Below are 16,965 nucleotides of genomic sequence, written 5' to 3' on the forward strand. Positions count from 1 at the left end.
TCTGCACCTGAGTTTAATCTCCCGGCATTCAGGCTGCAGCTGAGTGGGCCCTGATGGGAGGGTGTGGGGGGGGGCAGGGTCCCCTCACGGAAGAGCAGGCCTTGGGAATACCCTGAGCGGAGGGAGGGAGACAGGCTGAAGGGAAAGCTCCCCAGAGGAAGTGTGTCAGCTGGGTCTGGAAGGATGGGTAGCAGCTGGAGGAAGGGAGGAGGTGGTTGAGGTGGGCAGAATGGTGGGAGGTACAGAGACGGAAAGAACTGATGAATGATAGAGGAAGACAGCATGACAAGCAGAGACCAAGCCAGAGGGAGAGACAGGTTAGGGCAGTGGTCGGCAAACTCATTAATCCACAGAGCCAAATATCAACAGTACAATGATTGAAATTTCTTTTGAGAGCCAAATTTTTAAAACTTAAACTTCTTCTAAGGCCACTTCTTTAAAATAGACTCACCCAGGCCGTGGCATTTTGTGGAAGAGCCACACTCAAGGGGCCAAAGAGCCGCATGTGGCTCGAGAGCTGCAGTTTGCCGACCACGGGGTTAGGGTAATTGGATCACCAACTCGAGTCAGCCTGCCTCTTTCCAGCACTGTGGCGTGGGCACTTGCCATTGCTGAGCCTCAGTTTTCATCTCTGTGAAATGGGGATGTCGGTAGTATTGACCTCAGGGGTGGTTTTGAAGATTGAGTGAGTTAATAATTGCCAGGCACTTGGAACAAGGCCCGGTCCATTGATCACGCACCAAACAAGTGTCCATTCCACTAGTCAGGAGAGGAGATAGAAGGTCTCACAGGGAAAACGGGGGAACAGCAGAGGAAAGAGGCGGGTGGCAGAAAGCTAGCAAGACACCGAGGTGAGGTTGGGGTGAAATTCCTCAGCGGCTTCCTGGGGAAGTGGTCTTGACTTGGGTGGGGTGAGGGGCATGCATGGCCCCCCGACCAGCCCGTCTGGAGGGCAGGGTAATCGGTGGGGAACGACCCAGGGGAGCCGGTGGGGGGCCTCCGGCGCCGCCGAGCTACCTGACCGCCCTCTCCGTGTCTCCAGCAGAGGCGGCGGCTGCCCCCACCGCGGCTCCGGGCCCCGCCCAGCCCGGGCGCGTGTCCCCCACACCAGCCACCACGTCCCCCGGGGAGAAGGGCGAGGCGGGCACCCCCGTGGCCGCGGGCACCACGGCGGCGGCCATCCCCCGGCGCCACGCGCCGCTGGAGCAGCTGGTGCGCCAGGGCTCCTTCCGCGGCTTCCCGGCGCTCAGCCAGAAGAACTCGCCCTTCAAGCGGCAGCTGAGCCTGCGGCTCAACGAGCTGCCGTCCACGCTGCAGCGCCGCACCGACTTCCAGGTGAAGAGCACAGGTGAGCCCGGGGTCGGCCCCGCTGCCTGTGAGACCCAGCGGCACTGTCCCCGTGCAGAGGGGAGAGTGGACAGCTGTGGTCAGGGAGCAGTCTGCCGCGGGCCAGAGAGAGGAGAGAGGAAATCGTGCTGGGTCAGCAGTGTCCGCTGTGGACAAAGTGTAAAAGGTGGCACAGACCATGACCAGTGAGCTCCGTGGGCTGTGGCCAGGGAAGTGCAGGGCGGCCTGCAGGACCTGCCCGCGAAGTGCGAAGTGCAGTGGACATGGGAGGAGGAGGCTGCACCTGTGTTATGGTTTTGCTCAGGAGGAGACGGAGGCACCAGCCTCCCCCATGAAGCCAGGAGATGGGCCAGGCTGTGAATTCAGGCCTGAGGCAGGGGGAAGAGGGTGAGAGCTTACATCGTGATCTCCTTCCAGTGTCTGCGAGAGCGAGGAAAGGAGAAGGTGGCACGGCAGGTGAATAATCAGCAGAGTTTGCTGTGGGCCAGGGAGCAGGGAGAGCAATGGGCACGCTGTGTTCTCACCCTAGGAGAGAGCGGAATTCCAGAGGAAACGTGCAGCGGAGGCACAGGGAGCAGGAATCGCAGGGCCAGGGAGCGTGGTGGTGGTGTCACCTGAGGGCAGAGGATCAGGCTAGGGCAAGGCCCACCATGTTGATTAGCAATGTCTGCCGTGGGGAATGCTGGGAGAGAGGCAGTTAAATGTCCTGTTTTGCTTGGAGTCACAAGGATCAGTCCTGTCTTCCAGGATTTGGCCTGAGGAGGCCAGAGCCAGGTGAGGGGTGAGGTGAGCAGAGTTCAGTGGCGGGGGTGGGGGGATGGGGAGAGTGGGGGGTGGGGAGGAAGAAACATTGTGTTTGATTACTAATGTCTGTGATGGGCCGGAAAAGGAGAAAGATGGTACATGTCCTGATGTAAAGCAATGTCTGGCCCAGCCGATGTGGCTCAGTGGATGAACGCCGACCAGTGGACCAGGAGGTCATGGTTCGAACCCGGTCAGAGCACATGCCCAGGACACACTGTGGGTCTAGACCAGACTACCAAGGCGTAGTCTCTCCTCTACCCCAGTGCCACACACTGCTTGCACCCCTGTGGGCTCAATCCCCAGTAGGGGGCAAGCCAGAGGCCGTTGGTCAATGACACTCTCTCACTGATGCTTCTATCACTCTCTCTCTCCCTCCCCCTCCCTGAACTCAATAAAAATATATTTAAAGAAAAAATAAAGCAACATCTGCGGTGAGATAGGGAGAAGAGAGGAGGCGTACACGTTTTGTGCAAGAGAGTTAGGCAGGAGGCTGCCTTTCCTCCCAGCTGTCAGTCACTGGTCTGGCCTGCTCCCCTGCCTCCAGACACCTCATCTGAGACAACCACCCTCACGGCCCCAGGGCTGGTGTGGGGTGTGGTATCCAGGAGGCTGGGTGGCTCCAGGGGGTGTCTGCGGGGCAGGTGCCAGGGCTTGCTAAGCATTCACTCCTTCGGCAGGCAGCGTCCCTCTGCTGTCCTCTTACCGCCTGACGCTCAGCTCACCCCGGGGCTGCACACATGCTGCCTGGAGGGGACAGGCTCCCCAGCTTTACATGGGGGCCTCACACTCCTGTAGCCAATTGCTTGTTTGCTTAGACGCAACTTGCCACACAGAAATGTCACCAGCTCACACGGTGTTACAGTCTGCTGCAGGTGTCATACACTCCAGTCACACACTTCGTCATGTGTACCCTGAAATCACATATAATTGGAAGTTGCAGTTACACCCCCCCATTCACACACACTTGGAAGTCACACATGCAGAGTCATGCATGCTTGCAAACGTGTTCGTACATCATGCAGGCAGATTGGCTCACACTTGGGAATCAGTCAGGTCATCACACACTGGGTTTCCGTCACACTCAGATGCCACAGCCTCAGAAGCCTCACGCTCATTCGGACTAACACACACACGTTCATGTAAATGACGTGGGAGCCGCCCACCCTCCCACCTGCCCACCCCACGTCCCACCGCGGACTCCTGCGGTCAGTTTCCTCCTCACGCTCACACCGGCTTGCTGAGATGGCGCGGGCACTCGTCGCCCACACTGCCGTTCATTCAGTTGGTCCCTTTGCTCGTCTCAAGTGCTCTGAGGCCCCACATCTGCTCCCTGTGTTCCTGGCACAGGTTTGTCTCTGCCCTCGTGCTCTGTGCTACAGGCCCCATTAGCCACTCAAAGCAGGACAAGGGGTTCCAGCCCATGTGGCCCACATCCATTCTGACTGGTCAGTGCTCTTGCCACCTACTATGTGGTTAAATATATTTTTAAAATTATTATATGTTTTTATTTTTATAGTATAATTGTATTGATTTCAGTGAGGAAGGGAGAGGGAGGAGATAAAAACACCAATGAGACAGAATCATTGATTGGCTGCCTCCTGCACACCCCCTTTTGGGGATCGAGCCCGCAGTCCAGGCATGTGTCTGACCTGGGATTGAACCGTGACATCATGGTTCATAGTTTGATGCTCACCCACTGTGCCCCTGACCGGCCACTATTCGTTTTTAAACAGTTTTAAGTCTTTCTTCTGGTTTGTAGCTACAGACAGGTCCACCTTGATTTGGGGTCCCTGTGACTGCCATCCAACTGTGGGGAAAATTTCCCAGGGCCAAGAGAGCAGAGAAAGAGGCCGATGACTCCATCACGACACCAGGAGTTTATTAAGGGATTTACTTCGAGACACATCGTGGGCAGAGGCAAGATGACATGAGTACCCGCTGTGCCACGTGCAGGCGCCAGGAGGTTGTAAAAGACAGGGCAGGCTGGCGGGGTACGGGTGTGGCCTGCCAGGTAAGGGGAAGACAGCTTACCTGCCTGCCTAGGGCCGGCGATGCCCTGATCCTGGAGCAGCGCACCTGGGGCGGAGGAGACCGCCCAGGGGAGGTGCAGAAGCAGTCTCCGTGCTGCCCTGCCCTGGCCTGTGGGCCCATCCAGACTATCTCAGGGGTCCTCAAACTTTTTAAAGTGGGGGCCAGATCACGGTCCCTCAGAGAGCTGGAGGGCCGGACTATATGAACTACTAATTCCTACTGTAACACCTCGGCTGCGCTCACTGCCCAAAAAACCTGGCAGGCCGGATCAGACTCCTCTGCGGGCCGCATGTGGCCCGCGGGCCGTAGTTTGAAGACCCCTGATCCAGGTGTAGCCTCTCCCTGCCCCCGCGCCACACTGCTGGCACCACCCAGATGTCACACACACGTATGCAGAGTGACCATGGCCACTTAGTTACCACCCACCCACACACCTTGTGAGAGGGCAGCCGAGGGCAGAGGGGTCAGGCACAGGGTCTGGGCCTCACTGACTCCGCCTCTCCCTGACCCCCCAGTGCCGGAGATGGAGCCACCTGGTGCCAGCGACAGCGACAGCATCAGTGCTCTGTGCACGCAGATCAGCTCGTCTTTTGCCAGTGCTGGGGCCCCAGCCCCAGGGCCGCCGCCCGCCTCGACCGGTGAGCCCAGCCCTTCCTAGGTGCCCCCTGCACCCTCCTGCTCCGCTCAGGGTCACTCAGGGCTCCAGGGACCTGGGTCATCTTAGGGCTCCGGCACCTCAGAACCAGGGGATCATTTTGTTTTCTTAATCCTCACCCAAGGACATGGTTTTATTGATTTGAAAGACGAAGGAGGAGAGGGAGAAACATCGATCAGTTGCCTTCCAGATGTGCTCTTACCTGGACAACCTGCAACCTAGGTATGTGCCCTGACCAGGAATCAAACCCGCAACCTTGGTGTATGGGACAGTGCTCCAACCAGCTGAGCTACCTGACCAGGGCACAATGGGATCCTTTTTCTTTTTCTTTCTTTATTTTTAAAATATGTTGCCGGGACCGGTTTGGCTCAATGGATAGAGCGTCGGCTTGGGGTCTGAAGGGTCCCGGGTTCGGTTCTGGTCAAGGGCATGTACCTTGGTTGCGGGCACATCCCCAGTAGGGGGTGTGCAAGAGGCAGCTGATCGATGACTCTCTCTCATCGATGTTTCTAACTCTCTATCTCTCTCCCTTCCTCTCTGTATAAAATCAATAAAATATATTTAAAAATATATATGTTTTATTGATTTTTTACAGAGAGGAAGAGAGAGGGACAGAGAGTTAGATACATCGATGAGAGAGAATCATTGATCAGCTGCCTCTTGCACACCCCCTACTGGGGATGTGCCCGCAATCAGGGTACATGCCCTTGACCGGAATTGAACCTGGGACCTTTCAGTCTGCAGGCCGATGCTCTATCCACTGAGCCAAACCGGTTTTGGCTATTTTTCTTTTATTTTTAAATACGTTTTTATTTTAGAGAGGCAGGGAAAGGGAGAGGTTAGAAACATCTATGATGAGAGAGAATCATTGATTGGCTGCCTCCTGCATGCCCCCCACTGGAATCGAGACCACATTTGGTGCATATGCCCTGACTGGAAATCTAAGCGTGACCTGGTTCATAGGTTGATGCTCAACCACTGAGAAACACGAGCTGGGCCATGGGATCATTTTAAAAAATATATATGTTTTATTGATTTTTTACAGAGAGGAAGGGAGAGGGATAGAGAGTTAGAAACACTGATGAGAGAGAATCATCGATCAGCTGCCTCTTGCACACCCCCTACTGGGGATGTGCCCGCAATCAGGGTACATGCCCTTGACCGGAATCAAACCTGGGACCCTTCAGTCCACAGCCAACGCTCCATCCACTAAGCCAAACCGGCCAGGGCCATGGAATCATTTTTAAACCTTCCTGTCTTGATCCTGCCAGCGTGGCTCAGTGGATTGAACGTCATACGTGCACCAAGAGGCCACCAGTTTAGTTCTGGTCAGGGCACATGCCCGGTAGGGGGTGTGTAGGAGGCAGCCGATTGATTCTGTGTCCCTCTCCCTTCCTCTATGTCTAAAAAATAAATAAAAACATATTTTAAGAAAGACTTCCGGTCTTAGAATAATAAAAGCCGGAAGCCTCTAGCCTTATCATGACAGAATACTGGAATGGAACAGATTTGGGCCATGACCCTGGAGTCTCCCAGCTTTAGGGGAGTGCTCGCTGAGGCATCCCAGCGGAGTCACCTCAGCCTCGGGGCTTACCTTAGAACCAGCGGAGCACGGAGGCTTGCCAACAATGTCAGTGCAAAGCTCTTAGAAAACGGAGACAAAACCATCGAACCTTCCTCATCACGTTAGGGTGAGAAAGATCTATGGAGCCTTAGGGTGCCGTTAACATGGGTGACACCAGGTTAGGCGCTCACCGTCGGAGGTGAAGCCGCCTGGGTGATGGTTGCAGTCCTGCCTGTATGCTCCCATCTTGGGGCCGTAGGATCCCAGCCCTGGGTGTTCTTAGCACCGCAGAACCCTCTGTGGTCCAGGATGGATCCAGGCCCGGTTCAGAGTCCGATCCCAGGCCTGGCTCTCACCGCCCTCTCCTCTGTGCAGGGCCGTCTGCCTGGGGCGAGCCCTCCGCGTCGCCGGCAGCCGCCTTCCAGCCTGGGCACAAGCGGACGCCTTCGGAGGCCGAGCGGTGGCTGGAGGAGGTGTCCCAGGTGGCCAAAGTGCAGCAGCAGCAGCAGCAGCAGCAGGTGTCCTCGGTGCCCGCCGTGCCCCCTCCCCTGCAGCCCTTCCCCGCCCCCGTGGGGCCTTTCGATGCCACACCCGCCCAGGTGGCGCTGTTCCTGCCACCCCCACACATGCAGCCCCCCTTTGTGCCCGCCTACCCAGGCCTGGGCTACCCGCCCATGCCCCGCGTGCCCGTGGTGGGCATCACACCCTCACAGATGGTGGCCAACGCCTTCTGCTCAGCTGCCCAGCTCCAGCCGCAGCCCACCGCCCTGCTTGGGAAGGCCGGAGCCTTCCCCCCACCTGCTGTGCCCAGTGCCCCCGGGGGCCAGGCCCCCCCACGCCCCAACGCGGCTCCCTGGCCCCCAGAGCCAGCACCCACCCCAGCCCCCGAGTTGGACCCCTTTGAGGCCCAGTGGGCGGCGTTAGAGGGCAAACCCGCTGCAGAGAAGCCTTCCAACCCCTTCTCGGGCGACCTGCAGAAGACCTTCGAGATTGAACTGTAGCCCCAGCCGCCCTGCCCACCCCAGGCCTCGAGGTGCCCGCACCCAGGAGCGGAGGCCCGCCTCTCCCCTCACCTTGCTCTCTGGGGCTTCGCCCCTCCACATCCCTCTAACTCCTCCTCTCCACCGCCCCCACAACCACTATAGAACCGACATGTGACGCCCAGGTTTCCACAGGATGGAATTCAGGGACAGACCCGGCCCGGCTGCAGGCCCACGAGTGCCCTCGTTCAAGCTAGTTCCCAGTTTCTGTTGTTGACCGTCCACCTCCCATTGTTGGTGGGATGAGGGAGGGATGTCCATTTAGGGGCTCTCCTGGGCCCCACGTGGTTGCCCCCCACACAGCACAAGCCAAGGGCTTCCCTCTGCCCACCCGCTGCGTTCACTGCCAATGCTGTGCTCACCCGTTGGCCTCCCCCCCTCGGCCCACACCTTCCTTCGGACAAGGTCTCTTGGGGGCAGGGCCACGCTGGGAAGTGAGTTTGGGGGGAGGAGGAGGAGATGCTCAGTTACCTCACGTTGGTGCCCCCTGGGGAGGGGCCCAGAGGAAGGGGGAGGGGTGCCTGGCGGGTACTTTTCTATCTTTTATTTCCAGATTTTTTTGTATCTAAACTTGCAGATTTGTATTATACCAGGATAGCCAATAAAGGAAGACTATAACGGTGCCCCTCAGGACAGCTGGGTGTGTGTCTGGGAGGGACGATGAGGTCGCAGCCTTTCTCCTGAGGCGCCCCCAAAGCAAGAGGGGCTCCCTGCATGATACCCCGGGTCAGAGCGTAGCAGCAGGTAGCGGCTGGCCTGGCACAGAGAGGTGAGTAGTAAAGGGTGCCCACCACTGATCACCCCTTCCTGATACTTAAGAGTTTGAACCCAGGAATTAAAGTTCTCATCTGCTGCTAATAAGTTCAGTATTAAAATCCCTTCTCGTTACCGAGGTTTGGAATAGTATGAGCTGGTCCATTCTTGTTCATGGGCTGTATTCTCTGTAACAGACCAAAGTGTCATTTGATGTGGCAGCATGTTGTAAGTCTGTCTTGTTTTGGGGCCCCTTAATATAATCTACCTTATATATTTTTAAATATATTATATGTAAATTATACTCTTAACTCTTTATAGCGCTTTAAAATGAGGTGACGGGTTTGGTGAAGCCCAATGTCATCTCTCCATTTTAGGGGTGGGGAACTGTCACTCTCCCACGTCATACCCCTGATTGGTGGGGCAGCCGGGAGTCGTATCTGCAGGCCAGTTAGTATCCACCCGCTGAGAGGGAACCGCTAGGGTCCGCCCTCAGGAGTCCATCAGCTGTGGGTCCGGCCGGGGCACTTTCACCAAAGAGTCCACTCCTGCAGGCCTGGGGCCAAGCAGCCCCTTCTTACCAATGGACCCTCTCCCCAGGCCCCGCCCCCAGACAGCCCTTTCAAAGTTTAGGAAGACCTTTGACCCTTCAGGCTGGGTCAGGAGCACTACTCCCCCCCCCCCCCCCACACACACACTTGGATCCTAAGGGCCCTGAGTCCTGCCTCTGCCGCCCATCCAGGGCAGTCCCTGCCCGGTGCCCGCTGGGCCGTGAGTGAGGCTGGTGTGGGCAGCGCAGCCAGGCATCGGCAGTTGCTCTACAGGCGCTGAGGGAGGGCCGGGAGGGCTGAGGCTGGCAGGGCTGGTCCCACCATTGGGTGGGTGGGGAAAGGCCACGCAGCCACAGAGAACAGGGACGGAGTCAGCTCTTCTCTGCAGAGGCTGACCTTACACCACCCTCCCTGTGCCCAGGGTGGCCTTTCTCAGACCCCCCTTTATCCTCTCCCCCCGCATCCCCCCCTGCCCCAGCCCCACTGATGCAAGCTCCCTGAGCCGATCCCCCTCCTCCCTCCCTCGCCCGATGGAGACGCCCCAGTTCTGGGGCTTCTCCGCTGACACCGCAGATCAGGGGGTCACCTCCCGCCCTCTGCTTCCCCGGGGCTGGGGGCTCGGAATAGACGTGGGACAGAACCAGCCAGCGTCCCTGCTCCAGCGGGTGGCCTCGTCCCCTCAGGGCCATGTGCGGCACCCAGCACCCTCCTTTGTGCGTGGCGCCACCTCGGGGTGTTCGGCGCCCTCTCCCGCCCAGCGGCTCTCCCATCCACGTGGCCGCGGCGTCTCCGGGCCGTCTGGGCTCCCGCCGTCCGGCCCCGCCGCCGCCGGACCGCGTGGGCGCTGCGGCGGGCGCGGCGGAACAGCGCCCCCTGGTGGCCTTGTTCTCGGAATCCGGGGCGCCGCCTCCGTGGCTCCAGCCGAGACCCCCGCGGATACTAAGACAGAAGGGCTTTTTAAAATTGGAGTCTCGGTCATGAGCAGCGTGACTCTCCAGGCTCTGGCTGCGCCGCTGGCTCCTCCAGGAAGTTCTTTCTGATTGCTCCTGCACCCGCCCCGGCGTCCAGCTCACCTCCCTTCCGCCCAGCTCCCCTCCCCCTCGGCAGCCCTTCCCCCTCCTGGCTGAGCCCCCTGCCTGTGCCTCCCGGTCCAGGCCCCACCACTTGTGCTGCCCTGTGGCCTGCGAGGGCAGGGACAGGGCTGTCTTGGTTACACCGTGGCCCCCGTGTCGCCAGGGCAGGGCACAGAGTAAGGCAGGTGCCGGCAGGGCATTCATTCACGTCCTCAACCAATATGCGCTTTGTTTTATTTAATTGAAGTATAATATACATCTCATAAGAGTCACCTGTTTGTTTTTTGGTGTGTTTTTTCTTTTCTTGTCTTTTCTTCCTCTAAGTGTATTTTTATTGATTTCAGAGAGGAAGGGAGAGAAAGAGAAACATCAATGAAGAGCCCGGCCAGCATGGCTCAGTGGTTGAGGGCTGGATTCCTGGTCCGGGCACCTCAGTCCCCAGTGGGGGGCATGCAGGAGGTGATGAGAATCAGTGATTCTCATCTTTGATGTCTCTCTCCCCCCCTCCCTTCCTCTCTGAAATCAATAAAAATGAATTTTTAAAAAAGAAAAGAAAAGAAACGTCAGTAGACCCGGGGACAGCGGGGTTAACATCCCTGCCCTAACAGGTGACCTCGCCCCATCACCAGGGTGCGTGGCACCGGACCCTGAGCAGAGACCTGACTGGAGGGCGGGTCGCCCAGCTCTGAGGGGGCCGGTTCCCGGCTGGGGGGCAGCAGCGCTGGGCGCACACTGAGGGCGGGAGGGCTGGCGTGTCCTCAGGGTGGAGTTGGAAATGAAGTAAAAAAGCTAGAGAACAGCTGCCCAAAGCAGCCCTCCCCAGAGGCACCGCGGCAACAACAAACAACCCGCACATTTCCGAAGGTCCCTGGCCGTGGGTGAGACTCTCAGCCAGCAGCTGCTGGACGCCAAATGCAGTCTGCCCTCAGAGGGCGGTAACAGGATGTCGAATGCACTTTCCCAGGACCTCCAGGATTGCCACCAGGGCCAAAGCTGAGGACAAAAGTGGCCAACCACCCCACAGCCTAAGGTCAAGGTCACAGCCATGGGAACCAGCCACCTACCCAAAGAACTCAGATAGGGCAAGCCCAGTGTTACCTCATCACCCCCCAACACACACACCTCAGAAAAGGGGAGGAGAAAGGAGTGCGGGATGGCAGAGTTCTCAGAAGGGGAGAACCTTCCCTCCTCTAGGCACCTAGGGTTCAGTCCACTAGAACCAGCAGTTGTTCACATTTTATGTTGTTTGTTTTTCTCCTCTCTCTCTCTCTCTCTCAATCCACACACGTGTGTGCACGCACACATGCATGCACACGTGAATATCTGCTGAGTCATCCTGAGTCCTGGCTCCTAAACACATCCCCCTGTGTCCTCTCAGAACTAGGCCATCCTCTCACCCATTGTCACACCTACAAACAGGAGCGATCATTTCAAAGGATGATCTAATATCCAAGACCGAGTTTTAAAATGAATGAGAATCCAGTGAAATTGTCATTAAGGCTCCCTTTTTCCACCTTTTTGCAGAAGAATAAAGAAAATTAGCGTAGATAGCAGGTGGGGGAAGTCACTTAAAAACAGAGGAAAATATAGAAGTCCCCCTTATCCATGGAGGACCTGGTCCAGGACTCTCAGTGAATGCCTGAAACTGTGGATGCCTAAGAACCTAAACATATTTACGATGTTTTTTCACATGCATACATACTATCTTTTCACTTGACTGCTTCTCTTTGGCCCATCCGAATTGCCAGCATCACTGCTCTTGCACTTTGGGGCCGTCATTAAGTAAAATAAGGGTGACTTGAACACAAGCACTGCCATACTGTGACGGCCAGGCTGATGACCGAGAGGACTGCTAACTGACTAACAGGTGGGTAGCGTGTGAGTATGGAGACGCTGGACAGAGGGGTGATTCAGGTCCCATGTAGGACAGAGTCAAATGGCAAGATGCGTCATCACTCTGTTTGGAATGGCATGCAATTTAAAGCATGAGTTCCCTAATTCTGGAATTTCCTATTTATTTATTTATTTTTTATCATAGTGGTAACTGAAACAATGACATTGAAACAGTGGAAAAGGGGGACTACTGTATCATGTTTTCCATCCCAGGGAATTGAGGCTTGTCAATAAACGGTTTCCATTTAGAATTGGGCCTTGTAGGCCGTGACCAGGTGGGTGGTCGGGGGCACTGACTGTAGAGGTGGGACTTAGGTGAGTGCCAAGCGGAGTCAGCCCGGGATCTCCGAAGATGGCTGCAGTAATGTCCGTCCACATATTTTTCTTAACCTTGAGACCCCGCCAACTCAGAGGGAGCTTTGTGTGCCCTCTCTCCTCATCTGGGGCTTGTGAGTGGCCTGTAACTAACAGATGGCAGAGAGGCCTTGCCTCGCTCCCGAGGGTGGAGCGGAAGAGGTGAGGCCGCCTCTGCCTCTTCTGAAATCTGGCCCCGGGCCTGAGCTGCCAGGCAAGAAGTCTGACTGCCTGAGGCCACCACCAGGAGAGAAGCCCAAACTAGCCCACCTGGAGAGACTAGACTGTGTGGAGAAGCCCAGATAGGCTGTCCCCCAAATCTGACCACAATCATGGTAAGAGAGAACAAGCCATCTAGCTTCTCTTTTTTATTGATTTTAAGTCTTTATTGTAGAAAGTATTGCATATGTCCTCCTTTCCCCCCCATTGACCTCTTCTGTGTCCATGGGCTATCTAATAGACCATCATGCCCTCACAAAGATGGCGGTGCCCACATCCAATAAGGAGTGAATATGCTAATTGACCATCACACCCTAAAATAATGGCGACACCTATGGCCACAAGATGGCAGCACTCAGTCCCCTCAGCCCTGCCAGGTTGGTAGGTGCATGGCACAGCCAGGCCCGCCGCCCAGATGGGTCCAGCCACTCTGCATGCCTGCCTCCAGAGTCCCTAGTCTACTCAGCCCCACAGCTGCCCAGGGCAGGCCTGAAGCACAGGCAAGCCTCGGACGTTGGCTGCCCAGCCATGCAGGGCTGGCCCGAGGTGCAGGCAAACCTCAGATGGCAGTTGTCCAGCTGTCCAAGGCCGCCCGAGGCTCAGGTAACCAGGGCCAGCCAAGGTTTGCAGTGCTGGCAGTGGCAGCAGCAGAGGTTTGATGGGGGCATCGCATTCCCCTGATTTCTGGGTTACCTCCCACCCCTGAGGGCTCCCAGACTGTGAGAGGGGGCAGGCTGGGCTGAGGGAATATAGGTGTTAGTTTTTCTTTGGATGTTTGGTACAACTCCCCTGTGAAGTCATCTGGACCTGGGCTTTTGTTTGCTGTGATTTTTTTTTATTATTACTGCTTCTATTTCCTCAGTCGTTATTGGCCTATTCGGGTTTTCTAATTCTTCCTGATTCCTTTTTGGGAGATTGTATTTTTATGGGAATTTATCCATTTCATCCACATTGTCCAGCTTGTTGGCATATAGTTGTTCATAGTATTTTCTTCCAATCCTTTGTATTTCTGTGGTGCCAGTAGTTACTTCTCCACTTTTGTTTCTGATTATAATTATTTGGATCCTCTCCATTTCTTGATGAGTCTAGCTAATGGTTCATCCATCTTGTTTATTTTTTCAAAGAACCAGCTCTTGGTTTCATTGATTTTTGTGTGTGTGTGTTTTGTTTTTTATTTTTAAATCTCTGTTATTTATTTCTGTTCTAATCTTTATTTCTTTCCTTACTCTGGGCTTTTCTTGTTCTCTTTCTAATTTTTTAAGTTGTAAGGTCAAATAGTTTATCATTAATTCTTCTTGTCTTTTGAGGTATGCCTGTAGTACCATGAACTTCCCTCTTAGGACTGCTTTTGCTGTGTCCCAAAGATTTTGGGTTATTGTGTGTTTATTTTCATTTGTTTCCAGGAATATTTTAATTTCTTTTTTTAATCTCATTAGTAACCCAATTCATTCTTTAATAACATGCTACTTAGCCTCTATGTATTTGAAAGTTTTTGGGTGTTTTCACTGTAGTTAGTTTCTAATTTCATTCCACTGTGATCTGAGAAGATTCTTGATATGATTTCAATCTTAAACTTGTAGAGACTTGTTTTGTGTCTTAACATGTGGTCTATCTTTGTGATTACCCATGTGCATTGAGAAGAATGTATATTCATCAGCTTTGGGGTGAAATGTTCTATAAATGTCAATTAAATCCATCTGATCCAGTGTGTCATTTAGAGTCACTGTTTCCTGGCTGGCTGTTGCTTTAAGCCACCATGTTTTGGGGTGACTTTTACCCCACAACACTAACTAGAAAGAGGATGATGTGGAAAATAATAAGGAGCTTGGATAGAGCCAGAGCCTTGGTAGCTAAAGATGATCAAAAGGAGCAGCTAACATTTAAGTGCTTTCTGTGAATGAGCACCATTTTAAGTGCTTGGTATCAACCAAATCATTTAGTCCTCACAGCAACCCTAGGAGGTGTGCCATTATTATCTCTTTTATGGATGGGAAACAGGGCAGAAAGGATTGTAGGATTGGCTAAGAATGAAATCTGAACCTGGTTGTGGCTTCAGCAGCAAATTTTAATCACTAACCTTACCAGTGAGAAACATGTGACTTGGCTCAGCCAATCAGGTCCCCAGGCCACAGTGATTGGTTCTGGCACAGGAATGTGAACTCAGTTAGCCAATCAGAGCCAGCCTCATTACTTTGGCTGGAAACTCTGGGATAAAGGTGCTCTTCTTCACCTATGATATATGAATGCAGTTCCATGTGGCCACAGGCTCATCGAAGCCATCTTGGGAGCTGTCACCGGAAAAGATACCAGTACAACAGTGGTGTAAAAAATGTTAAAACCCCACTTCACTCAAAGTGGAGTTAGAAAGCCCTGAATGGGGAGCTCTCTCTCAGGTACTACTCATGGCAGCTTAATTTACAAATCGGTGCAGAAAGAAACTTACTTTACTACCCCAGCAGGAGGAAGGAAGATTTTCTTCTTGCTTAGCAACAGCCCAGCCAATGAAGAGCCACTGCCACCCTGAGTACACACTCTGTCTCTGTCTCTGTCTCTCTCCTCCAATAAACTTTTGTTGACAACCACGCCTCCCAACTTTCCCCTTTTTCTCTATAAAACAATGCTCCTCTCTTGTTCTCCAGACTTGCCTGTGGTTCATGATAGTTTGCTTGTTCTGAATTGCAATTTTTCTTGTATTCTCGAATAAACTAATTTTTGCTGGTAAAATAACTGACTATTTTATTCGGTTGACAGAGGTTGAAAAGTAATGGGAACCTTGCTGTCCTGTTGCTGTCCAGTTACACATTTCCTTTAGAATTTAAACCAATTAAATCAGCTCTTCTGTTACTTGCATCAAAGACTAAAGAAAATATTTAACCACCAGTATGTTGGGCACTGAATGGTTTGAGGCTGTGCCTGGTGTTAGGGTGGGAAGGTCTGGGAAGTCCTGGGGAAGGGACTCAAGCGGTTGGAACAGTCTGGTGGGACAGCACGACTTACCAAGCAACATAGGAATGTTTAAGTATTTTAACAATGGACAGAACAAGATAGTTTGTCCAAGCTGAACATTAGCTTTACTCGCTGACTGATCAATCTCCTTTTAACATGGGCTAGTGTGAATGGATTTCTGTTTCCTGCAAATTGAGGAAAGAAAAAAGAAAAAAAGAAAAAAAGACATCCTCTCATGAATGTGAGTCATGAATCAAACCTTTAGGAAATAACAAATGGCAGTGAAATCCCACTTTAACTGAATGAGGTCATTTCAGCTTTGGGTCAGGCAGAAACTCTAAGGCAATTTTGACTGAGCTGCCAAAGGGTCCGCACCCTTTGGCCCAGGAATCCCGCCTCTGGGACTCACGGGGATGTGCATCGAGGCATTATTTATAATGGGAGGAAATTGGAAACAGCTTCAATGTCTGGCAACATGGCCCGTTGAGTAAACATCGTGCAAACACTAGAGATTGTGTTTACACAGAGAGGACGGGGAACAGGGGAACAGCTTACGTTTTAAGGGAAAAAGCAGGACCGTATAAACAATTTGGTCATACAGTTATGTAAAACACACACGTTTTTAAAAGCCTGAGTAAAATAGAAAAGCTGAATGGAAATGTATCAAAATGTTAAATACAATAGTGATGCTGGAAGAGGGCCATGTGGTGGGGGAGGCAGAGGTACTGTTTTTCCAGTTTTCTGTATTTTTCAAATTGTGCTTAGCAAACAACAAATTCTCGTATTTTTAAAATTTTTATTTAATGATTAGGGAGAGAGAGAGAGAAACATATGTTGATCCACTCATTTATGCATTCATTGGTTGCTTCTTATATGTGCCCTGATAGGGATGGAACCCGAAACCTTGGAGTAGCAGGAGGATGCTCTAACCAACTGAACTACCCGGCCAGGGCTCTGTTTTATTTATTTATTTAAAATATATTCTTATTGACTTCAGAGATGAAGGGAGAGGGAGATAAAAACATTAATGATGAGAACCATTGGTCAACTGCCTTCTGCATGCCCCCTACTGGGGATCGAGCCCACATCCTGACCAGGAAGCACCCTGATGGGAATGGAACCATGACCTCCTGGTTCCTAGGTCGACCCTCAATCACTGAGCCATTCCTGCTGGTCTTTTGATATGTTATTATTCTTTCTTCCTTTCTTCCTTTCTTCCTTTCTTCCTTTCTTCCTTTCTTCCTTTCTTCCTTCCTTTCTTCCTTCCTTCCTTCCTTCCTTCTTCCTTCCTTCCTTCTTTCCTTCCTTCCTTCCTTCCTTCCTTCCTTCCTTCCTTCCTTCCTTCCTTCCTTCCTTCTTCTTCTTCTTCTTCTTCTTCTTCTTCTTCTTCTTCTTCTTCTTCTTCTTCTTCTTCTTCTTCTTCTTCTTCTTCACTATTAGTTGCTTTTTTATTTTATTTTATTTTTTAAAAATAAATCTTTATTGTTCAGATTATTACAGTTGTTCCTCTTTATTCCCCCCATAGCTCCCCTCCACCCAGTTCCCACCCCACCCCCTGCCCTTAGTTCCCACTGCCCTCATATATAGGTGTACGATTTTGGTCCAGTACCTTCCCATACACTTTACCCCCTCCCTCTTCCCCCCTCCCCCTGAGAATTGTCAGTCCATTCCTTTTCTATGCCCCTGATTCTATTATATTCATAACAGTTTATTCTGTTCCTCAGGTTTTTTATTC

General features: G+C 53.0%; 1 protein-coding gene across 5 annotated transcripts in view; it reads left to right on the plus strand.

Moving 5' to 3' along the window:
- Positions 1 to 8,510, plus strand: part of NUMBL (NUMB like endocytic adaptor protein) — a 35,397-nt gene extending 26,887 nt beyond the window's left edge. For 3 of the 5 annotated variants that reach the window (XM_045570851.1, XM_045570853.1, XM_045570852.1), the window contains 3 exons: positions 1,043 to 1,348; positions 4,698 to 4,820; positions 6,777 to 8,510. In XM_045570851.1, the coding sequence (XP_045426807.1) occupies positions 1,043 to 1,348; positions 4,698 to 4,820; positions 6,777 to 7,402 (1,055 nt within the window). In that variant the 3' untranslated portion in view covers positions 7,403 to 8,510. The remainder of the gene's footprint in view (positions 1 to 1,042; positions 1,349 to 4,697; positions 4,821 to 6,776) is intronic. The other 2 variants (XM_036408013.2, XM_045570854.1) reach the window with 2 other exon arrangements.
- Positions 8,511 to 16,965: the final 8,455 nt, after the last annotated feature.

Source organism: Pipistrellus kuhlii, unplaced genomic scaffold (genome assembly GCF_014108245.1).
Source record: "Pipistrellus kuhlii isolate mPipKuh1 unplaced genomic scaffold, mPipKuh1.p scaffold_m20_p_38, whole genome shotgun sequence".
NCBI classification, from domain to species: Eukaryota; Metazoa; Chordata; class Mammalia; order Chiroptera; family Vespertilionidae; genus Pipistrellus; species Pipistrellus kuhlii.